At 50.5% G+C, this 23,222-nt stretch overlaps 11 protein-coding genes across 11 annotated transcripts; 6 read left to right on the top strand and 5 right to left on the bottom strand.

Annotated features, from left to right (window-relative positions):
* Positions 1 to 272: 272 nt before the first annotated feature.
* Positions 273 to 1,229, top strand: N7500_009293 (uncharacterized protein; the record flags this gene model as incomplete). Its single annotated transcript, XM_056680434.1, has 1 exon — positions 273 to 1,229. The coding sequence occupies one exon, from the start codon at positions 273 to 275 to the stop codon at positions 1,227 to 1,229; it is 957 nt and encodes a 318-aa protein (XP_056527816.1).
* A 1,233-nt stretch (positions 1,230 to 2,462) lies between these two features.
* On the top strand, positions 2,463 to 4,417 carry N7500_009292 (ER oxidoreductin; the record flags this gene model as incomplete). The annotated part of the gene is made up of 3 exons (XM_056680433.1): positions 2,463 to 2,564; positions 2,628 to 4,219; positions 4,273 to 4,417. The coding sequence occupies 3 exons, from the start codon at positions 2,463 to 2,465 to the stop codon at positions 4,415 to 4,417; spliced, it is 1,839 nt and encodes a 612-aa protein (XP_056527815.1).
* A 706-nt stretch (positions 4,418 to 5,123) lies between these two features.
* pex13 (peroxin PEX13) lies at positions 5,124 to 6,632 on the top strand (the record flags this gene model as incomplete). The annotated part of the gene is made up of 3 exons (XM_056680432.1): positions 5,124 to 5,172; positions 5,270 to 5,797; positions 5,854 to 6,632. The coding sequence occupies 3 exons, from the start codon at positions 5,124 to 5,126 to the stop codon at positions 6,630 to 6,632; spliced, it is 1,356 nt and encodes a 451-aa protein (XP_056527814.1).
* Positions 6,633 to 9,135: 2,503 nt separating this feature from the next.
* Positions 9,136 to 10,363, bottom strand: N7500_009290 (Clr5 domain-containing protein; the record flags this gene model as incomplete). Its single annotated transcript, XM_056680431.1, has 3 exons — positions 9,136 to 9,806; positions 9,890 to 10,134; positions 10,191 to 10,363. The coding sequence occupies 3 exons, from the start codon at positions 10,361 to 10,363 to the stop codon at positions 9,136 to 9,138; spliced, it is 1,089 nt and encodes a 362-aa protein (XP_056527813.1).
* A 2,105-nt stretch (positions 10,364 to 12,468) lies between these two features.
* On the bottom strand, positions 12,469 to 14,105 carry N7500_009289 (beclin 1; the record flags this gene model as incomplete). Its single annotated transcript, XM_056680430.1, has 3 exons — positions 12,469 to 12,740; positions 12,824 to 13,969; positions 14,021 to 14,105. The coding sequence occupies 3 exons, from the start codon at positions 14,103 to 14,105 to the stop codon at positions 12,469 to 12,471; spliced, it is 1,503 nt and encodes a 500-aa protein (XP_056527812.1).
* Positions 14,106 to 14,353: 248 nt separating this feature from the next.
* Positions 14,354 to 16,439, top strand: N7500_009288 (Myb-like DNA-binding domain protein; the record flags this gene model as incomplete). Its single annotated transcript, XM_056680429.1, has 2 exons — positions 14,354 to 15,982; positions 16,041 to 16,439. 2 exons carry the CDS (start codon positions 14,354 to 14,356, stop codon positions 16,437 to 16,439), a joined length of 2,028 nt encoding a protein of 675 aa, XP_056527811.1.
* A 174-nt stretch (positions 16,440 to 16,613) lies between these two features.
* N7500_009287 (putative cysteine synthase) lies at positions 16,614 to 18,149 on the bottom strand (the record flags this gene model as incomplete). Its single annotated transcript, XM_056680428.1, has 5 exons — positions 16,614 to 16,792; positions 16,854 to 17,530; positions 17,596 to 17,714; positions 17,775 to 17,834; positions 17,892 to 18,149. 5 exons carry the CDS (start codon positions 18,147 to 18,149, stop codon positions 16,614 to 16,616), a joined length of 1,293 nt encoding a protein of 430 aa, XP_056527810.1.
* Positions 18,150 to 18,474: 325 nt separating this feature from the next.
* N7500_009286 (class I SAM-dependent methyltransferase) lies at positions 18,475 to 20,065 on the top strand (the record flags this gene model as incomplete). Its single annotated transcript, XM_056680427.1, has 3 exons — positions 18,475 to 18,778; positions 18,830 to 19,800; positions 19,856 to 20,065. The coding sequence occupies 3 exons, from the start codon at positions 18,475 to 18,477 to the stop codon at positions 20,063 to 20,065; spliced, it is 1,485 nt and encodes a 494-aa protein (XP_056527809.1).
* A 602-nt stretch (positions 20,066 to 20,667) lies between these two features.
* Positions 20,668 to 21,213, bottom strand: N7500_009285 (uncharacterized protein; the record flags this gene model as incomplete). Its single annotated transcript, XM_056680426.1, has 1 exon — positions 20,668 to 21,213. One exon carries the CDS (start codon positions 21,211 to 21,213, stop codon positions 20,668 to 20,670), a length of 546 nt encoding a protein of 181 aa, XP_056527808.1.
* A 572-nt stretch (positions 21,214 to 21,785) lies between these two features.
* On the bottom strand, positions 21,786 to 22,581 carry N7500_009284 (uncharacterized protein; the record flags this gene model as incomplete). The annotated part of the gene is made up of 3 exons (XM_056680425.1): positions 21,786 to 22,393; positions 22,444 to 22,511; positions 22,571 to 22,581. 3 exons carry the CDS (start codon positions 22,579 to 22,581, stop codon positions 21,786 to 21,788), a joined length of 687 nt encoding a protein of 228 aa, XP_056527807.1.
* A 420-nt stretch (positions 22,582 to 23,001) lies between these two features.
* Positions 23,002 to 23,217, top strand: N7500_009283 (uncharacterized protein; the record flags this gene model as incomplete). Its single annotated transcript, XM_056680424.1, has 1 exon — positions 23,002 to 23,217. One exon carries the CDS (start codon positions 23,002 to 23,004, stop codon positions 23,215 to 23,217), a length of 216 nt encoding a protein of 71 aa, XP_056527806.1.
* Positions 23,218 to 23,222: the final 5 nt, after the last annotated feature.

Below are 23,222 nucleotides of genomic sequence, written 5' to 3'. Positions count from 1 at the left end.
CTTTGTATACAAGAATAATTCCTTGTCTACTCGAGCAGACAATCCGACCTCGAAAGATACATATAAGCCTCAAGGTTACCCCGAACAATACCCAACTCACCAAGCAACATTCTGCTCAATATCCCGACACTTGCCCAACTGCCACTGTTCAGACGGTTTGTATATTGATTGCCTTTTCCTTATAGCAATCACTTTCATAGCCTCGAACCCACGAGACTCGAAGTGCCTTGTAATCCCTTACCATCCCACTAGTCTATCTATTAGCTGCAGCCATGTCAGGACGCACATTTTCTGATGAGTTCCGCGAGGAGCATGCTAATTTCTGGACGCTCATGGAGCAGATTATCGATGGCCTTCGAAACAACTACCCAGCAAATCAAGATGAGATCATTGGCCGCATGGGCCAGCTCCATCTCCAGCTCTCGACTCTTCGACGAGCCGGAGAGATGATGGGTTCGAGTTATCCACCCAGCGATATCGTCCGAGATGCTCCTCCCCTATACTTCAGCGGCCGCACTCAACGCCATCCGAATTACTTCGGTACCGAGTTCGGTTACTCCTGTTGGTATACGCAAGCCCAGCTGGGCTATTTCATTGCAGACCTTCTCAACCAGAGGGACCACACCCGCGTAGCCGACCAGCTCGAGCAGTTGCTAGTGAGCTGGCAATTGACCGAGATGAGAGTCTTCCCCCGTCAACTCCCTACACGCAATCCCGTCGAGCAGCCTGTCAATATCGTGCATATTGATGGTCCACCATACTATACACCAGGCGGACCTGGACCACGCGTCAAGACAGCAAGGACTATTGGGCCAGTGCGCACACACCCAAGTATTCGCCTGCCCGCCCCGACCGATACTGCTCACGGCGTGGCACGGCGAACACGCCATCGTGCAGTTCCGTACCCTGGACGGGGTGTTCGACGGGTAGGTCCTAGGAATACCAGGGTAACCCCGCCAATGCCCAAGGTGGCCCTTCCACTGCCTGATATCATGCGAAACGGTGATGCTTCTCATCTTCCACGGCCGACTCTTCCTGGTGTCCAGTCCCTTTTCACTCCACTGACCCTCCCTGGTGGAGTTACTCTTCCAGGTGCACCGGCTGCGTCGGTGCCACCCCCACCTGGCCAGCCACTCCGGTCTACTGTACCGGCCCCTAATACCGAGGCAACTATATCTGTTTTGAATGCCAATATCACGAACACTTTGCATAGAGACCAGTCCCGTTAGAATCCCGGCCCTGGTCATTGATCGTTGGCAGCAGTGGGATAATAGATGGGGCGGATTCTAACTCCTCAATTGGGGTGCCAGATTCTCATTTTGCTTGATTTGGTATTGACTATCGATGAGTTCAAAAGTCCTGCTCGATTTTGTGGCTATTGCTTACGCTAATTTTCAATTGATAGACCATGTAATGCCCCGACTTTGCTTTCAGAGAATATAGATATTTTGACGGGTTGTATTAAATGAGACTGTTTTGTTTTGATAGTTGAGTTAGTTGCCATATTTCTTAGGGTGTGTTCTCTGAATGAATTTTGGGAAATTTCCATCTAGGGTTAAGATCCCTTTTCACATAGTATATTTCATCATAATAGTTACTGAATGATCGACTGCTTGCTACCTGATTGACTTTCCATCCGGGTATGAACCAACTGCTATACATAATCGTCTTCCCAGCGATTAAGATTCTCGGCAAAGAGTCAAGACCGATGAGACAATGTATCGGGGCTATTCGGCGCTTTGAGAACATAGCTTTGTTGCTGCCTTCATTGTTCATTTTTTCTAATATATCTGTCCAGTATTTGCCCACCAATAATGGTAATGTAATCGTCATGGACTGACAGATCCCTTAGCACAGGGAGAAAGAGCCTTTGTCGCCGTTTTCATTATGGTTAGGAGGCTTCTTGAAACAGGGATCTGAAAGGATTGCATATTCTTAGGCAATAAATATCTGGCTAACCAATCTACATGTATGGTTTCAAGTAGATGGTTGTCGAATATATATTTGTCAAGTGGCATGTTGTCGAGAATGACCGTAGATCTGTATGAAATATACGCTGAACTATATAAAGGACTACACAAAGTAGTATATATGGCACTATCTCATGGCACCACGTCACCCTCATAGACCTCGCCACTTCCCAAATCTGTCAAATTGGCTGAACCTCAATAGACCAGCCAATCAGAGGCCGGAATGAATCAGACCATTATCATTTCTTGGCGATCGGCCGATCCTCCGCGCATCTCGAGGCCAGCTTGTCCACTTTGCAGACCCTGACATTCTTGATTTATTTCATCTTGTGATTTCTTTTTACATTTGAAACCATCACTGCATATATTTTCGTTTCCGCCCCCACCGAGCCGAACCTTCCGTTCGATCCCTGGCCTTTGCGCCACTTTGCATACACAACAACAGACATCTCTACGCGCTCAATCTACATATACCACTAGTCGGAGACCAAGATGCGGTCCGCAGCGAGGCTGCTCTATGCAGCAGTGTTCGCACTTGCTGGCTTAAGCCATGCTACCGAACAGAATCCCGCACTAGACCCAACCAAGTGTGCTGTAAGTTTTGTCAAGCATCCCAGACATTCATTTCCAGATGACTGACGGTCCTTGTCGCTCTAGCTCGAACCCTCCGCCATGGTATCAGATGCGTGTGTCACATATGGCGAGATTAATGGCATGAACGACCTGATCTTCACAACGCTCAACTCCCTCACGCAGGAAACGGATTTCTTCTCCTACTACCGCCTCAATCTATTTAATAAAGAATGTCCCTTCTGGAACGATGCAAATAGCATGTGTGGCAATATCGCCTGCGCCGTGAACACCATTGACTCGGAGGAGGACATTCCGCTCACATGGCGCGCGGAAGAACTCAGCAAACTAGAAGGCCCGAAGGCGAACCACCCACCCCGCAAAATCCAAGCCGAGCGTCCAAAAGAACGCCCACTCCAGGGAGAGCTGGGTGAAGATGTCGGGGAGAGTTGCGTGGTGGAATACGACGACGAATGCGACGAACGAGACTATTGTGTCCCCGAGGACGAGGGTTCCGCCGGGAAAGGAGACTATGTGAGCTTGGTGGACAACCCGGAGCGCTACACCGGATACACCGGAGCAGGCGCAAACCAGGTCTGGAATGCGATCTACAACGAAAACTGTTTCCTGAAGCCCGTGTCTGAAGAGCTGGACGAGCAGTCGGCGAACGTCCCATTGGGCGGTCTCCAAGCAGCCTCTGATTTCCGCAATGTACTTCACAAGGAGTCGCAGAGATCAGAAGGCCTACCGCTGGACAACGAGTGCTTAGAGAAGCAGGTGTTCCACAGACTCATAAGTGGCATGCATGCTTCCATCTCGACACACCTGTGCTGGGACTACCTCAACCAAACCACAGGCCAGTGGCACCCCAACGTGCAGTGCTACAAGGAACGACTCTTTGACCACCCGGAGCGCATCTCAAACATGTACTTCAACTACGCCCTGGTCGCGCGCGCCGTGGCAAAACTCCGCAAGCACCTGGACGGGTACACCTTCTGCACCAGCGACCCAGCACAAGACCGCGACACCAAAAAGCGCGTCAACAAGCTAACATCGACCTTGACGGAACTCCCTCAGATCTTCGACGAAAAGATCATGTTCCAAGACCCTAATAACATCGGCCTGAAAGAGGACTTCCGCAACCGCTTCCGCAACGTCAGTCGTCTCATGGACTGTGTCGGCTGCGACAAGTGCCGCCTCTGGGGCAAACTCCAAGTAAACGGGTACGGAACCGCGCTCAAGGTGCTGTTTGACTACGACGAAACCAAGAACGGCGAGAATCCGCCCTTACGTCGCACTGAGCTGGTTGCCCTCATTAACACCCTCGGCCGCATCTCGCACAGTATTGCTGCTTCGCGCAGTATGCAGCGAGCCTTGCTGACCGGCACCACTCACATGTTCCCGGTCCACGGCGCTGTGCCTTCCTCCCACCACGCGAACGCTCTTGGCGACAACAGGCGCGTGTTCAGAGACGGAAATAACAACTTCTACTACGAAGGTGACGGAGTCGACGATGACTTCGTCTACGGCCGAGGCAAGGCACCAGAGCGGTACCCCTGGGAGCGCAAACCGCCTAACCCAGACGACGGACTCTGGGAGGACTTCATGTCTGAGTGGAATATGATCTGGGGTACGGTTGGATATATTTGGCAGTCTTGGATGGATATCCCACATACCTTGTAAGTCTTGGAGATGGATTTTCTTCATTTTGAAATGTTGCTGACTCTCGCAGGTACCAAATCGGTGCGTCGGAACTCATTCGATTGTATAATTTCTGGCTCGGATTGCCCGTGCCTCCGCGCATGTGGAAGCTCAAGACGCCGCAGCCGCGTGCACATACTCAACCTGCTGCATATGCTAATCGTGACGAGTTATGAGTTCCCTGTATTTCATCTTTGCATTGGCATCTGTACATATATCTCTCTGTGCTATGGCGTTAATAGACTCTGGATTTGTTTCGGTTTCCGGAGTACTTTAGTGAATCTACACTTATTCACGTTTTTCGGGTTCAGTTCTACTGTCAAGATTTATACATGTGTCACGCATAGGTCGGGGTCTAGAGTGCTTTGGTGTGATAAAAGGAAATGCTGTCGAGGTACACATTGAGGAATATGGATGTAAATATACATGTGAAAATGGCCGCTAGTACCTCGCACCTAGATATATATGACATAGTACATCTTCTATAAAGACTCCACTACTTCTTCGATCTACTTTGCTCATTCTAATCTCAGATTGCCTCGGTCGCCGCTCAGGTACGTACATTTGCCACCGAAGAGACTTCTTCGTCAGGGGATAAACAGGGTAGGGCGTGGTTGAACAGAGCAAGATGAATATGATAATGAGAGATCGATATTTGGACAGTTAAATCTTCATAAACACACTTAGAGCTCAAGAACAATCCGCGTTGATACGTTCTGTGTTGATGAATACCCCGTATTTGCTCGGCAAACCCCGACCTCGGCATCTCCACTCCCGGCCACATGCGTCCTTTTCTTCTCTCTCTCATCTCTCACCCCCTCGACATCGCGAATCTATCTGAATGCAACGTACCTAGATGCGATTCCGCTAATATCGAACTCCATGGCGACGCCTTCGCCACCAAAACCGTGGGAGAGAGCCGGTGCAACTGGTGAGTGTTTTTCTCTCGATTGCCGACATCCTAGCGCCACCGAGTCAGCGCAGTCCATAATGTCCACCCCAACTAACTCTCCTCTTCTTCTCTCTAGGAAACACATTATCAACAGCACCTATCGCCGGTAGCCCTGCTGCCTCGACCGCGATGACTTCCACAGCCAGCCCCGCAGCCTCAACGTCCACCGCCCCCGACCTCCCCTCCCGTCCCAGCACTCTGAACTCCGTAGTCAACAACACCGCATCCAACTACTCACCATATGGAGCCTCACGCCTTGGGACAGGCGCATACGGCTCTACCTACGGTGGAATGGGAGGCATGGGTGCCATGGGATCACCTTACTCCCGCTTCGGCACTATGGGCGGTATGGGCTCCATGTACGGCGGCGGCGGTTATGGAGGCTACGGAGGGGGTATGATGGGCGGTATGGGCATGGGAGGCTACGGAGGGATGTACGGTGGCATGCCAGGACAAGATCCCAATGATCCGAACAGCCTGACAAACTCGTTCGGCCAGAGCACCCAGGCCACTTTCCACATGATTGAGAGTATCGTTGGTGCGTTTGGTGGATTTGCTCAGATGCTCGAAAGCACGTACATGGCTACGCACAGTTCATTCTTTGGTTGGTTTCCTTGAAAGCAAAATTCATTTCGGGCAGTCACTGACTCACTTTCATAGCAATGGTCTCGGTCGCAGAACAATTTGGAAACCTGCGCAACACCCTCGGCTCGGCCTTGGGCATTTTCACCCTTATTCGATGGTTCCGCACATTGATCGCTAAGATCACAGGACGTCCTCCGCCAGCTGATGCGACTTCCTTGACCCCCGCTGCCTTTGCAGCTTTCATGGGTGGGCGTGCCGCGGCTACACTCCCCGATGGCTCACCGGCTCCCGCCAAGCCATCCAAGAAGCCATTCTTTATGTTCCTGATTGCTCTCTTCGGCCTTCCGTACTTAATGGGCAAACTGATCAGGACTATGGCGCGATCCCAGGAGGAAGAGGCGAAGCGCCGCCAGCAGCTTGTTGGTCCCAACGGCGAGCCGGGCTCAGCATCGCTCGACCCGGCCAAGTTGGACTTCTGCCGTCTTCTCTACGACTACACCCCTGAGACCCAGGAGAGCAATGGCATTGACCTGGCCGTAAAGAAGGGCGACATCGTCGCTGTCCTCAGCAAGTCTGATCCTATGGGCAATGCCTCCGAGTGGTGGCGCTGCCGCGCTCGCGACGGCCGCGTTGGATATCTCCCTGGCCCGTATCTGGAGACTATCCAGCGCCGGCCCAATCAGCAGGCTATCACAGCAGGCAGTGAGCCTGCTACTCGCACGACTACAATGAAGGGTGACCCTGTGGCCGAAGGTCGCACACAGAGCTTGTCATCTCTGGGCAAGCCTGAGCTTAACAGCAAGATCGGCGATATCTCGCCTGAAAGCTTCCAGAAGAGCACATTCTACTCATGAGCCATGAGCCTTGCATATGGCATATAGACTTTGCCCGGTGCTTGGTTACATTTTCTCCTTCTATTTGTCTCTTTGGTCTTGTCTTTGCCTTCGAAATGCTAGACATGTTGGAGCAGGGTATGATTTTCTGACAGTGACGTTATCCGGTTAAAAACTCCCATCCCTTCGAGCTTTCTGCTCATCCTTATATATCCCCCAAGCGTGTCTTCGGACCTTCTCGATCCTCCTCATGACCGGTAATCAGCTGTGCAGGCAACAGCCTAGCCCTGATACCAGTGGTTATTCCTCTCTACCCAGGGCCCACGAAATCAACCCTCAGTAAGACCTGGGTACTCTCTCCGTTTCCCTTTCCACCTTTTTTTTTATTTCAGCTTCTTCTGTTGTCCTATCGGATTGGATTCATTTTAGCGACGGTCTCCCGGATCCCATTTGGCTTATGTATTTAGTACTTATTAGTGCAATGCACACATCTACATCGAAACAAAAGCCCCTTCTAACCCCTTTAACCACAAAAGTACCACTTCCCGTATCCAATCCTCCGTACTCCGCCTCCGTCCTCCCCATTCACTCCCCTCGTGGAAATCCCTCGTGTGGCCCACAGTGGGCCATCCCATACCCGTCCCGTCCGCTCCCGGCACTCCATATCCGTCCCCACCATTTGACACACGATACATCCAATATCAATCTCCAACATTTACATCTACACATAATTTCAATAACCCATCTGTCCCAATGTCGTATACAACACCATAACCCACATTCCCAAACATCCCAATCCCCACATCCATCCTACCCCAAAAGTCCAACCTAAGAAGTACATATGTTGTACATATAAACCCCTACCAAAACCCCTCCGTATATTCACATCTTGAACGTGATCTGCAAATCAAACCAATGCACATGCACATACCCGCGCACGTCATCTCGCTTACATTATCCAATCCCCGGCTCCACCAGTCCAGGTTCGAGTTCGCCCACGCCTGCTTTCGGCTCCCTGCAGCTTTTTTTGCCTCCCGCCGGACTGGCGGACTGGTCACACCCGGTTGGGCTTGGATTGGGCTTTGGGCTGGTGAGGCGAATTGGGCTTGGCTTTGAATTGGGCTTGGCTTTGAATTGGGCTTGGCCTTTTGGTCTGGATTGGGGTGTTGGTGCTTTTGTTTCGGGGGCCGATTTGACTTTTTGGAGTTTGGAGGCGGAGGTAGATGTAGATGTATGGGGGATTTGGAAGTTGTATTTGTTCATTTTTGATATAATGTATTTTTGGAATTTGGAATGAGATATGTAATGCTCGATGTATGATATGCGATGTACAATGTACAATATGCTGGACTGGGGTACGTAAGGGGTCGAGAGGTGTGTCTTGTTTTGATCATTGTCTGAACTACATAGTCTCGGACGGAAGACATACAATGTACGAAGTACTAGTGCGTATCGACTAACCCTCGGAAGGACGTTTGTCTTGTGATGTGCGGAGTACGGAGTACTGGGTGGTACTTTCGTCGTAGATCTACCGGAGTATAATCTGCTTAAACGGTTGAATGGTTCTGATTTGGTGTCGATGGAACATTGTTGTTGATAAGGCTTCATTGATATTAATATTGTCTTTTGTTTTCCCTATCTGGGTTGTGTCACCTCTCGCTACATAATATACGTTATCCCCGTCGGGATAGCCTTACTGGGCCGTATACGTATCCACTATGTGTAATAGAGTAGAGACTTTACGATATAGGGCCCACGAGGCCATGGTAGCTGTTTGAAATACTTTATTCAAACGTGGCGGGTCTCGATCGTGTCCGGGATCTGTTCTGCAGGGGAAATCCCCGGAGAGACGGGGCCGAGGGGCTTGAAATGGTACACAGTGGAGCTCGGCTGGGGTGAAGTGTATGATCGTGGGGGGTGAATGGTGAATTTGCCGGGTTGGTCGGGGTGATAAACGACAGGGCTTGGGGTTGTGGTGCAAATGCTAGGCAGATCTTTCGAGGTGAAGGGTTGCAGCACGGTGACTTCTATGGTTGCGTTTGAGATGTCGTGTTCGGGTGAGACATTGCTGAGACTTGGACTCGAGGCTGGGGTTGGTTGATTGAGAAACGAAACAGTAATGTCGGTCGAGCGGATGGATATCGTTGTGGAGCTGAGACATATCCCCCCCCGTTCTCGTGCTACCCATACTTGACAAGCAGCAAAATTGAAAGATATACAGAAACTCGGATGGCATAATGCATAGATCACCAATCTAAAACGCGGAGAATCCATAATAAGAACGCCCTTGCTATGAGTCCTCCGTGGGCTTTGTTTGAAAGGGAAGTGGGGATGGAACAGGAAACGTGACGATATACATAGAACATAGAGAAGAAAGAGGAACGAGAGAAAAAAAAGAAAACTGGCTCACACGCTGATGGGTAAAGGGGAAGATGGGGAGAAAATTCAAGACATAGATAGAAATCAAATGAAGGAAGTGAGAAAGAATGAAAGAATGAATCTCAAGCATAGCCAAAACCAAACATCACATCCCCAATCCCTCGTGGTGAGGAATCTCTTGATTAGGATCCTGATCCCTGGCCCACTTCGACATCGACTGCGTAAGCGTATAATCCAAATCCTGTAACCTCGTCTGGAACGACTCGACCGTGTTCCAGTCAGGCGGGTGGGTGTCTTCTTCACCAGGGGCATCCTCGAGATCCCTCGGTGCCGGTCCAGGGTGACCATGCGCAGGGTGAGAGTTGTGCACACCCTGTAAACCTTGCACGCCTACAGCATGAGGAGCGTGAGCGCTGTGTACAGGACCATGAGAGCTGTGCGTGTGAGATGCATGTGCCCCGTGTGCACCGTGTGCCCCATGTGGGTGAGAGAGATGATTGCCTATTGAATGGTGGTAGGACGGGATATGACGAGGCTGAGTTGAGTGCATAGACATCGACATGGCCGGAGATTCTTCCAATTCCAGATCGGGGAGGTTTTCGAGGTGGTTTGGGTCTAGAGCGAAATATCTTCCATCAATATCATTCGGTACAGGCACACTCACCGGAACGGCCGTGGATTTACCGTATGAGCCGAGCGGGTAGGGCGGCATCTCTCGGGTTGGTGATTGCATGTCGGGAATTGGGGAGATTGGTGTAGTCATGCTGTGTTCGTCTGTTGGTTCGGGTGTATAGCAGGTCATGTCGGATGGTGTTTCTGGGGTTGTTAGTGTGTGGCGGGGGGAAGTTTTGAGATAGACACTGGGGGATATCAATTGGGTGGGATGGAGGTCCACTTACGAGGCTCGGGGCTTTGAGGTTCTGTCTCTGGTTCTTTCCCTCGATTGCTATCCCACGACGTTCCATAACGACGCACGAAGCGGGCGATACGTTTGGGGTCGACGTTCTGACCATTTACCCGGAAGGCGGTTTGTTTGCCTTGGGCGGCCCGTTTCTGTTGCTTGCGAAGCATGAGATGAACTTCTTTGGCTTTGATGTTCTTTCGAACATGCCATGCCGCCAGACGATCTTTGTATTGTTTCTCTCTAATCGGGGCGTTAGATAACTATCATGGTATCATTCCAGAAACGGATCGCAGTACGATGCAAAGAACTTATAATCTCTCTCCATGATGCGTTTCACATCGCGTAGTTTCAACTGATCATTGCGGTAGAGTTGCTCAATGATTTCACGATATTCATGCCAGTCATCCGATCGGCGGGGACGAAAGACGTTAGGCGATTGAGGGGAGATGGGTGTATAATTATTCTCCATGATTAGAAATATATGATAGAGTCAAGTTTTTTTTGGTCGAAGCATACGGAATGCAAATCATATTATGTTTAGAAAAAAAAAAGTCCAAAAACAAAAAAAAAAAAAAAGAGGCTATGGGGGGAGGGGGGGCTAAGGGAATCTCATTCTCTTTGCGGCGACGTGCACGCGGAGAGACAGCCCCCTGCTTCCCCGGACGAATGAGCTTGGGCCTGATGGGCTCCAGCACAGGCAACTTGTCACGGATCGACGTGTAAGTAGAGGAGAATATCTCCGTTCGGGCTTTGGTCTTTTTGTATTGTACTTTTGGCTTTCACCTAACCGAACTATTATATGCAGTGCACTGGCCGCAAATTGGATGCATTTTCCGTTGCCTTTTCCTTGAGTACGGAGTATACGGAGAGAGAGTATTGGATATACAGGTACGGATGTAGATAAAGTCCAGAGTACTTGCGATAGCAGAATATTCAAAATACATGTAGATCCAAAAAAACCCAACCGGGAGCGGGCCGAATCTTCCTTGACAGGTCTTTGTCGAGTCTAAAAATCCTCTAACAATCCCAGTCCTGTGGATCAAGCCACGTCAGAAGTGGTATTTTGTATTCCGTAACATAGGTATACACATGGATCTCGACATCTAGATCTTGATTCCATATTCCATACATATATGACACCTGCCATATCCAACGTGCGAGATCTGAATTGGGAAGTAAGGAGTAAAGCCGTTAAGCCCGTTAAAACCAGGGGGAAAAAGAGGCGCTATGGGCTCTCCAGACAAGGTTACCCAGTCAAACCAATTTCTTGAGGGAATCTTTCTGGCCTTCACTCCGGCCGAGACTCATTCAAACGTACGATGCAAGGTCCGTGCTGCCTTTATCTTTGGGACGGAAGACTGCCCACCCGAAGTACTTCGTATTCTAAATGTAAGGAGTTGTATAGTATGGAGTACTTATACCCATATATATACCCTGGGTAGATTGATCTCTTTTTTCTTTCTTTTTTTTTTTTTTTTCTAATATATATATTTCGTCGCGCAATCCTACCTTTTACAATGATGCATCCCATCGTCACCTGCACGCCCTATCTTCCAAAGGCAAGAACTCCCAGGGCAAAACTCAAGAACTAGTGTCAGCTGGGAATAGGTTGATGGCTGCAGTGATCTACGGGATTTTGTTGTCGGGGAGAAAGAATCCTGGTCCCCGATAGGGATGGTATCTTTGCTTGGAGCTTGGATATCCCGAATGAACAGGTGAAGTCGCGAGTACCTACGGGGAATACAATTTTATTTAATAGGAAAAAGGGGAACAATCTACCAGGCATTTAAAAAAAGCAAAAACTAAAACCGCCTCGAAAATAACAAAATAGGGTGTGAATACAAATTTCACCCGAATGGAGAGCTCTAAAGGATTCAAGCCCTCGAATAGACTGCACAAATGCGGGGGGTACCTTTTTGACTCTTGCCCATATAGGATATATCTCTAGGAATTAATAAAACAACCGCGCTTTCCTTTGAAAGTGGAGGGAACGCAACGGCCATCCCGCGTGGAGCCCCTCCACTAATGAGCCGCCTGTATACACACAAGGACGGAGATATCTGCCGGCGACACGTTCATAGGTCCATCGTTCACCGGCTCGGATCGCATGCAGGTACTAGGATGTAGCGCGCAGACTGGATTGACTGCATCCAATGCATATTGGATGCATCAGCTTTCTGTATTAGGGATTATTGAGGGAGTGGGGAGGTCTGTTCCCGGCCCACGCGCCAGTCCTGCACTCAGCCGACATATGTCAGGGGATTGGTCGGGCCCCTTGTCAATCTAGGAGCATTGTGATAAGCCAATGAGAGCAATGGACTTGGCTTTGGTTGAAACATCCAGTCTGGCACGTCATTGCCATCCCCCTATACTGGACATGCACAATCGTAGAGCTTATCGACAAAAGTACGAAGATGCGCTGTGCAGCTCTTCAATTTCCATTCTGCGCGATTTTTCTGCCACATGACTGGCATTCCAATCCTGTGCTGCAGCCTCACCCTTTTTGATTTTCTTTTTGTTTTTCTATGGAAAAAAAAGAAAAAAAAAAAAAAAACCCCCGGCCTTTGCTGTGCTTCATGGTTTATTCTTCGGGACCGTTGCCTGTCGGGCGTGTTCGCTAGCTGCCACGGCTGCAGCCGCAACCGCAGCTGAATTACTAGACCCCGTGCTGGCAAGATTGCTGGCATGTGCAAGGAGAAACTTGCAGCAAGTGAGCGTGTACTTGCAGGCTCTGGTCCACGTCTCATCACTTTGGTTGAAGCCCAACTTGATGCTGGCATCGCCAATACGATCTCGCTTGATCTCATAGGGCAATTTCAGCCCCGGTGCTGTGGCGCCGGTCTGGCCTCGGCGGGGGAAAGAACGGGTGCCGGGGTTTGTTCAACAAACTTCCCCAGCTGGCGTAAACATTCAAGAAACGCCATCATACCTGAATCAAAGCGACGGTGCAGCCAATTAAGGTTGAGCAGTTGATCTCCGGACGAAAATAGGTCTAGCTCGGTCACTTTGGGCGCAGCTCCCTCGACGGGCTGACCGGATGGCTGCGTGGGATATTCAATCTTGTCAATCCGTGAGTTGGATCCCAGCGGTCGGAGACGATACCCCTGGAATTGGAATCCAAGTTTCTCAGCCATCGTGGCCAGAAGCAGGGCTGTTTGTCCCCACGCAGCATTGATTTCAGGCCAGTCAACCGAGGGATTGGCCAGCCGTCCCAGTCGTAGTCCATTGATAGTACCGAAATATCCATCGTGACCAATGCAGAACGCGTCATTGTAGACATTTGTCCGTTGCAGTCGCTCAAGCTGTTGCGAGTCATGGTCGTAACGCATATTGAGTGCATCTCGTTCGTTTTGAAACTCCGTCAACGTCAAGGCGAATGCATTGCGAGACCGCCAAAAGTTCTCCTCGTCTGCATCCAGACGCCGTGAGTCCATTTCTAAACTAGCGATTTCTGCGTCTAGCATAGCCTTTTCTTTCTCAAAGGACTGCAGCTCTGCGAATGCGGCCCGCTCCGCTTCCAGACTCTCATCCAACGATTTCTGTGCTGCCTGCAGCTCCTCCTCGGTCGGGATTGACCCATTCAAGTCTCTAAGAAACGAGATGTAGGCATCGCGCTCCTTCGTAGATCCCACCAAGCGTTTTTGGAGTCCTTCCACAAGCAGCTCGGTGCACTCCACGCAAATCGGGTGGTCAATATCAGAGCGCGCCGAGACTATCTCAAATAGTCGTGTTGTCTTCTCCACTTGATCAACGAATGACCCATCCTCCTGGCCACGTAGTTGGGCTTGTGTACCAATTCTCTTGCTTCGAGCAGCAGATCCATTCTCACTGACTGGTGGTGGCGCGACTTGTGACTCGGTGAGCATCACAAATGACATATTGCCGCTTTCCGCTCGGGGTATGGTCGGCGGGTTGGGCTGGCCTCCTGCACGGGGGCCTGGGATAGACCGTCTGTAAACTGGCTGCGTAGCATGTCTGGCGGACTGGTCATACTTGTCGCGATGTTCGGGCGGATATGATGATCGTACTGATGAGGAAACAGCTCCAGTATCCGACAGCGTCTTCCCTGTAGAGTCTAGACCGCTTGATTAGCGGGGATCAGAACGATCGCCCGGGGTGAACTTACTAGACAACAAGTCAAAGGCAGATGGGTTGAGTGACTCTATTGAGCCATCCAGCTTCAACGGCGTGCGACACTTCTGACAATACATGGTGGCTCTAAATCATGACGGGAGATGTGGGGAGTGGAAGTCGGGGAGCTCTCTGGGAGCTTCGGAGAACGTCATTTTGGTTTGTTTTGACTTTTACCGCATATTTGCTCGCGCCTGCGCCTACACACATCACTTTTACAAGCGGAAACAGATTGCCGAAATTAATTATGCGTTATCCTACTACGCGCTCAACGTTCTATCTCTTTTAAGGCACCCGTGGCCGCGCCTATCGATTCTTATCCGCAATCATGAACCCGGACAGCAGCATGGACCACTCCATGCAGGATGATATTGAACGACCGGCGAAGAGACCATGTATATCATATACCCCCGACGATGAAGAGGTCCCCGCAGATTTTGATCTTCCTGCCGCACGCGCGCAGAATGACTCGCGACTGAAGTCTCTTTTCGAAGGCATTTTCGCAAAATATAGCCAGGACTTCACCGGCGTTGGCGACGAGATTGACCTGCAGACCGGGGATATAGTGGTCGACAATGGACATCTCCTGGGCATGCGGGACGAGGGCGACGGCGGAGATCATCCACGATCATGGCTCTCCCAGGCTGAAATGGATAGGCCGGAAGATCCTGATGCAGACGATGACACCGAGACAAGGGGAGAGGAAGATGAGTTCTTCTCTATGGCATCATCTCCTAGTCGTCGTTCCCCAGATGCTCCACGCGAAGAGTCGCCATCGAAACAGCTACAGACGGACATCGATACCTCTTTGGATTTCGTGTTTACTTTTAAAGCATCAGGCACTGCCGGGCTGAGTCCTACAACCAAGGAGGAGCCTACCTCCCATTCTACAAACCCAATCACAGTTTCCAAACCGCAAGATCCATTGTGGGCAGTACCAGATTTGCCCCCTTCCTTTTCAACACCCACCACTGAGACCCGCAAGTCAAACGTGGGCTTCTCCCCGCCTGTGAGATCTTCATCCCCACCAGGGAGCGGCTCCGTCTGGGCTGTGCGCAAGCCTCGCAGACCACGCACCGAAACGAAACCCAAAGCTACGCCGAGTAAGCGCCGGCCGGCTGCGAAGCGCAAATACCATTCCAGCCCTGTGACGCATGACTGGTCTTTTGCGGCAGTACCTGATGGGAACGAGTCCGACGACCCCTTGCAGGACTATGAGCCATCACCGACACCATCAAAAATAAAAATTATCCGCGGGAGGCGCCACATTCCGACGAAAGAGAATGATGGTCCATCTAGTTGTACTCCTTTGAAGGGGCCAAATTTCGTCATTGAAGTCGGTGATCAGGTCGGCGATCAAGTCGGTGATCAAATCGGCGATCAAGTCGATAATCGAGTCGATGCGCTAGTGGATGAACCTGCCGACACGCTAGTTGATGATCCAGACCATGATCCGGTTTATGCGCTAGTCGATACGCCAGTCAATGATTCAGTCGATGATTCAGTTGATGATCCGGTCGATAATCAGGTTCTTGAACTAGTCGATGGGCAAGACAATGACCAAGACAATGACCCAGACAATGGCATAGACGATGGGTGCAAAACGTGTGATCAAAACCTTAAGGTGCATGATGCACACCATGAGGAGTGTGACAGATCGAGCAATCAAATAGACGAAGTGCTCGAACCATGCCTCGGAGAGGAGAACTGCGAACCGAGCCACCAAGAACATGGAGTGCTCAAGGAACAAGAACAACTGCGAGGCGGCAGTGGTGCAAGTGATCGCGAAAACGAAACACCTGAAATAGGATACAAAAAACAAGTTCCATTTATCCCTACGGTACAAGGGGATTCAACCCCTAAGGCAATGCCCAGCACCCCGGGCCCATCGCCGCACCACATGGAATTCACCCCAAGCAAAAGATGGCCCATCACACCCGACGAGGCAAAATTGATCGTGTGCATGATGCATAAACAAGAAAAGAAAGCCAGTGACGTGATGCAGATGTTGCCAGAACGCGAGTACCAGACTGTTTGGCACTGGTTCTATAGCCACTGGACCCGCCGCCTGGCCAACCCGCCCCCCGCTTTCCGCAGCCTGGACACAGCCTGAACTGGCAGCTCTGGCCAGACTCAGCACCCAATCGGATCTTACCTGGGGTCAGATACAAACTCGTTTCAAAGGTCGATCGCGACATGAGGTTGAATTTGAGCTGCTGCGTGCTTTTGTTGGGGAGGGATATACCTCTACAATGATCGGAGTCATGGAGGAACAGGCGGACTCAGAAGACCAAGAAGAAACGGATAACGAGATAAAAGATGAACCAGAATCTGATCCAGCCTTGCAGGAAGTCAAAGATGAGACAAGGCACACTGCTCAGGAAGACCTTGAGCAGCTTCGCATTCAAGGATGACCAAGACAACTGACAGTTAGGTGTCTCATCCCAACAGGTTCTTGGGCATTTTTATAAACTCAAAATCATGATATCTTGCAACCGAACTATACTAATCGGGGGACCAGTGATCGACGATCGATATAGCTATCCACACCCACATCCATAAACAATTAGAATATTCAATTAATCTATCTATTGAAAGTCTTCGTCCCGTGCATTCATGACATCCTCAAGCTTTGTATCAACAGCCCCACCGACATCTCCTGCCTTGGCCCAGAATCGAGATAAATGCCTGGAACCAGAGTCTGAAAGTACCGTCACAATCCGATGGCCAGGCCCAAGCTTCCTCGCTGTCTTGACAGCGGCGATGCCTAGAATCCACTATTAGTAAAAAAGTCCCAGATGTACTAGGTCAAGATTGAATAGACCCACAGTTCACTGCGCTACTGCTCCCAACAAAGATCCCATCCTTCTCAACAAGCCACCGAGCCATAGCCAAAGCCTGTGCATCAGTGACCCGCACCGCATCATCAATCATCTCCTTACCGGCCTCGAAATTGGCCGTGACGCGGTTAATGCCAATCCCCTCAACGATAGTATCAATCTGACGACGCCGCCGCGTCCCCTCCCTTTCCTTGATATCAAACATTACACCGTAAACCACCCGATTGAAAAGCCCACTGCCCTGCGGATCGGCCAATACAACTGTAAGTCTAGGCAGCAGGGGCTTCAAGTACCTCGCCACCCCCGAAATGGTCCCGCCCGTGCCAGCGCCCGCAACAAACGCATCAATGCGGCCCCCACATTGGGCGTACAGCTCTGGGCCAGTTCCTTCATAGTGGGCGCGCCAGTTGGCCTCGTTCTCGAATTGGTCGGCGAAAAAGCCTCGGCCACGGGTCATGCGCTCGTTTGCCGCGGGGAGATCGGATTGCTCATCCGCTGACGCAGAGGCAATTCCCGATGAGGCCGTGTGCCTCTTCGCCAGTGCTCGTGCGCGATTGACAAAGTTATCTTTTTCCACTATTGGGGCTGGCGGAACCCGGTCCACGATTGCCCCGAGTTTTAGCAGTAGGTTAGATTTTTCAATTGCCTGGTCGGACGGCAGGCAGCTGGGTTGCATGTGCATTAGTGGGTTTTGCTATTGGATGGGAAGTTGGGGGTGGCGTGTCCGTACATGTGTGCTAAGTAGCCCTTTGCACGGGCTAGGGTTGCTAGTGAAATGCCGGTTGATCCCGAGGTTCCTTCGTAGATTGTGTCGCCGGAATGGGGTGTCAGGATACCATGTTCTTCTGCCTGGTTGGGGTTAGTAGTGCTGGTATTGCAGGGAATTCTTGGTACATGTATTCAGCATACAATCTCAATCATGCTTAGTGCAACGCGGTCTTTTGAACTCTGGCCAGCGCCATTCAAAAACTGTGGGCATTGTTAGCTCATTTTCCAAGTCGTATACTAAGTACCAAGGCTACATGCCTCTGCTTTGCCTAGAATCTCGCATCCCGTCTCGTCAGATAATGACTTAATTCGGAATAAGGGGGTGTTTCCAATGCAGCCTTCAATGCCTTCCACAATGGCGGGCGGGCCAGCTCGGGCGATTAGCCCATTTGTTGACGATATCTGTTCTGTCGCATTATCCTCCCTCCTGGGACGGGAAAACTCTTGATATGCGAGTGCCAGGCATACACCAGTCACGAAGGCTGTGCCTATATACGCTGTTGAATGATCTGGCATCTTTCAATGCTGTTTTATGTCTTGAAGGTTGTGGTCATGTGCATAGACGGGAGACGTGAAGCTCGGACCATCGGCCTTCTTTGATGGAAGTTAGGATTCAGCTTGTACTTTGTCGGTGAAAAGGATGATTGAGAGTCAATGCAAAGTTCTTTCTTGGTACTCGACTCGTGTTTGGTTTCAAGAACCTCGTAATTCCAAATGTGGTGGAAATGGGAGGTGATGCGATTTGCCTAAGGCACGTGGTTTCGTGCCTGAGGCCGCAAGGTCATGCAGAAACACCGTCCTTCATCCCCGGCACAACCTTGAGCTTAGCTCTGCAACCACAATGGACTCGCCAGTCCTTACCCAGCTGTTCCGACAGCTCTTTCGCCATCCAGCATGTCGATCATTAAGGCGGTCACCTTCCGTACTTGCTCGACCACAATCCCGATCCTTTCTCACGCGGCGCACACCTGTCAACGCGAAGCGCAAGCCGCACGATGATATCCAGCTCTGGACAAAACGAGGGGACTACCCCAAGAACATCGATGAGGAGTACAAGAGATACCCGACGGTGACGGCGAAGGAGCTACGCAACCGTCGCGAACGGCCTCGACAGGTCAAAATGCTGACGCGCGAGTTCATCGACGGTAAGTCCGGCGGCTAAGTGAGGGAGACTAGTTCTGACATGGCGCTTTTAGACAGCCTCTACAACCCACATTACGGGTACTTCTCCAAACACGCGACCATTTTCAGCCCCGGAGAGCCATTCGACTTCAACAAAATCGAAGACGGGCCTGCTTTCCACAAACTCCTTGGCGAACGGTACACGGAGTTTGAAGACAAGCTCGACGCGACGAACCCAGATATCGCGCGCCAGCTGTGGCACACACCGACAGAGCTCTTTCGACCATATTATGGCGAGACCATTGCGCGGTATCTGGTGTCAAACTACAAGCTGACCCTATACCCGTACCACGATCTGATCATCTACGAAATGGGCGCAGGAAACGGCACAATGATGTTAAACATTCTTGATTTCATCCGCGACACCGATCACGAGGTGTATCAGCGAACCAAATTTAAGATTATTGAGATCTCGCCTGCACTGGCAGATCTCCAGTACAAGAACTTGACCGACAAGCTCACTGCCAAGGGACACCGGGATCACGTCGAGATTGTAAACCGATCGATCTTCGATTGGGACACATATGTTCATTCCCCATGTTTCTTCCTGGCTCTTGAGGTCTTCGATAACTTCGCCCACGACACTATTCGCTACCAGCAAGGCACTGAGACGCCGCAGCAGGGTGGTGTGCTGATTGATTCTGACGGCGAGTTCCATGAGTATTACAACAATCAGCTGGACCCAGTCGCGGCTCGATTCCTGCGCGTGCGCCAAGCTGCCGCCCGTCGTCCTTTCCCGAGTCCGCTGGGCCCACCACTTCTCCGCGGCCTGCGCTCCGCCGCGCCATTCCAGAAGGAATACACCCTCCCGGAGTATATCCCTACCCGCCTGATGCAGTTCTTTGATGTCCTGAACCAATACTTCCCAGCCCACCGTCTTGTTTCCAGTGATTTCAGTTCCCTGCCAGATGCCGTACCCGGGATCAACGCGCCAGTCGTTCAGACTCGGTATCAACGGCAGACAGTGCCGGTGTCGACTCCTTTTGTAAGTAGATATCTTCTCCGATGTGATATTTGAATCTGGCTAATTTTCTTTACAGGTCCACCAAGGCTACTTCGATATCTTCTTCCCGACGGACTTCAATGTTGTCGAGGATATGTATCGTGCTGTTACGGGGAAGCTGACGCAGGTCACGAGCCATGAGGAGTTCGTGAACCGTTGGGCCTACATTGAGGATACGGAGACGCGCAATGGGGAGAATCCGCTACTGAGCTGGTATAAGAATGCTAGCATGTTGATGACTGTGTAGATGTAAATCTCGATGTCAATAGCATTTAACCATGCCTTGTGGGCTTTGCTTGCCGCCTAGGCTCATATTTTGTGTATGAACTTTTGCCTCAATTTCTAGGGTAATAATTGGTCCCGACATAGAAGGCAATCATCAGGTCAAATAATTCAGTGGAGGTTTGAGTTCCACCGTACATTCTCGCCGTAAGGGCTTCGGGCGTCGGATCATCATTCGGATGACGTGTCGGAGCAGATAGCAGGCCTGTAGACTCAAACTATTTAGATGTGAACCCTGACATTGGAGCCCAAGAAGCTCCAAGTGTCCGCGGCAAAAGGCCACTCATGAGAGTGTTATAGTCACTGTCACCATCTTCAAACATCCGTCTGGCAAGTACTCGCTTCAACCCCGAGAGACACTGATCTGCGGCCGCTTTACCAAGGGGAAGAGTTTCCGGCCCCCAAACACCAATATCACTACCCTGATGATCCGTATCTCGAGCTTGGGGAAGCGAAAGTGTCCGAGGCTTTTCACCATCGCACTCCCGGGTTTGTCTCGACAACCCCACCGCTCGACTTCTCAATAGATTCCAATGACATGTAAACACCATCACATGGCCTTGCCTCCTAGTTCTGTGGAACCTCGAAGACACTATTAGCGAGATCGGTCATATCCCTGACCCCAACCTCCTTAAGAGCATCAAGTATCTGATCGACGGTACTCTGCGAAAGTCCCTCCTTGTTTCGAGAATATATGTCAATGCCAGCAGGCGTGAAGATTGTTTTAGCAAAGTAAGTGACAATCCACCGGTTCTCATCATCGGTATGACCGAAGCCAAGACACTCCCAGTGCGAACTCGCAATCATCAGCCAGCCTTTGCCGCGCCAATCCCAAGCCCCGGGATAACCTGGTGCTGGGGTGTCCACGCCATGGACGGATTTGATTTTGTCAGAGTCAATGCCTTGGTATTGTACCAGGTCGTCGAGCTTTTGGACTCCGGCAGAATCTGCGGGGAGGAGCTTGTAGGTGATGTTGACGTTGCGCTTGTCTTTCCACAGCGGGAGGGTGGAGTGGGTTACGTGCCATGTACCGACTATGAAGTCGTTTGGTGGAACACAATCAGATGGCTCGCTAACGTGGACCTTGGGAGGTCTGATGGAGATAGAAGACATGTTTTTTTGAACGTGAGGTGGACCTGTGAAGGTGTTTAGGGGATGAAAGCCTGATGGCAGATGGTGCCGATCGGTACCCGAATCGGGGTGATTGTCGATCTACACAACCCTAAATGATGGTCACCGAATGCCTCTACTGGATATGTATTAAGAGGTCACATTTTCGGCGATTATATGTTGGTAGAATTCACTAGACCGAGCCTGAAACTAGGGCCAGATCCCGATGTTCAAGAATATTGACCTCTAGATGACGTCTGGGATCGCAGTTCTTTTGTACATATACGTAGACAAAGAATAGAACTTCAAACCGTTAATTTGCCAGGAATTGTACGGTACTTTAGTTCCATTTGCCATCAAATGAAATCTTACCAGATTGGCTTGTACTCGGATAGTCAGTAAACACCTGTTGAGTCAAGCTCGCAGGATAGTGAAGATACAAAGCAATAGACTTATACATCATCCTCCCATGCCATGAACGTATTGATGTGTCGTTGTCCCATTGTGTTGGCTCCTTTCAATCCATCTCTTCACTGACACGCGAAAGCAGCTGATCATTTTGAATCGAACGGAAATCAGCCATAACGAGGCCAGGACGGGGTCATGCCAACAGAGGAATCATGCATGAATTTGGGCTGCGAGAAAGCAGATTGGCCAAACACAGGTTGGTTGAAAAGAGACTTAGAGCCTGCAGCATGAGTGAAATCTGACTGAGCAAATGCGGACTTCATAGGACGAGGCTTGTTGTTGGGGATGTTCGACCGTGGTCCCGTCGGGATTCGTTGCACTCGATCCAGTAACGACGTGTCTGGAGCAATTGGAGCTGCTCGTACTGATGCGATGATGTTAGTTTTGATGTTCACGTTGTTCATCGTGATACGTGAATCCAAGGGGATTCCTGCTTTCTTATGGAGGTGGCTGAGGGCCGCATCGAGTTGAGATAGAATGGCAGCATTCACAAAGGTTGTAGTCACTAACAGCCCCGGGTTGATCACGGGAAGCGTGATGTTGACATTCTGAATGATGGTATGCATTCCATAATGCCGTTTCACCCATATTTGATGAGGAACGAAGAGCCGGCAGCGTCGCCACGAGTGGCCGATCTCTGCACATTTCCGACAGAATGCAGTGCATGCCCCAGAATGTTTTCTGTCACAGCGATGGCAGCAAGGACGACATTTGCCTAAGTGCGATCTCGCTCCACAATCCTGACAGAACGGGGATGATCTGTACCTAGGGGGCAATCATCATAGTCATCTGGGCCATCAGCTTCATCAACTCTAGGACGCTTTTTGGCAGTCCTGAGGTTTCTGCCATTAGTAGCTGGTCTTGCATGGCACTATCATTACACGTCACTCACGTGGACTCCATTGCGAGTGCACCGGAGAGATAGACAAAAGACAGGAAAATCACGAGAGCACCAGCGGTTTCAAGGACTTGGGCAGCGCTCACGAGGAAGGTGCAACCCTGTCACATGATGCTTGAGCCAAATGGGAAGGCGCTCATGGTGAGAAAAGGAAGCGATCGAGGGATGAGCCTGAGATGAAAGAGCCCATTGGGGAACGAACTCCGACTCGCAAATCTGATCTCGGTAGAGTCCTTGTCCGTTTGGCTGGTCGTTTATTAGAACACAGCAATGTCAGTAATGTAGATGAATGAAAGAGGCAAACAGAGAATAACTCTCTGATGCGCGTAGAAGACATCTAACATCGACTATTTCTTTTAGTCGGACCATTTATCACTAGCTTTTCCTCGAACTTCACTACTTCGATTGGGTGATATTGATTCAAAATGTTATGCAGAAAGAAAAGCCTTACCGACGACCAGCGACATCAAATTGCCCCTCTGGGTCTACTGAACAACACATACAATAACGGTGAGTACCGCACATACGACTATAGGGTGTGGAAAACAGGGCTTCCCGTCCGCCCAGCCGTACTTAAGCCACAGAAGTTGAGTGCGATGAAACTGAACTGCGCCCTGCGTGATTTAAAGCAGCACTTATAATTCAT

The sequence above is a fragment of the Penicillium coprophilum genome (genome assembly GCF_028826855.1).
Source record: "Penicillium coprophilum strain IBT 35676 chromosome Unknown utg000006l_segment0_segment0, whole genome shotgun sequence".
NCBI classification, from domain to species: Eukaryota; Fungi; Ascomycota; class Eurotiomycetes; order Eurotiales; family Aspergillaceae; genus Penicillium; species Penicillium coprophilum.
This window is presented reverse-complemented; position numbering and strand designations above follow the sequence as displayed.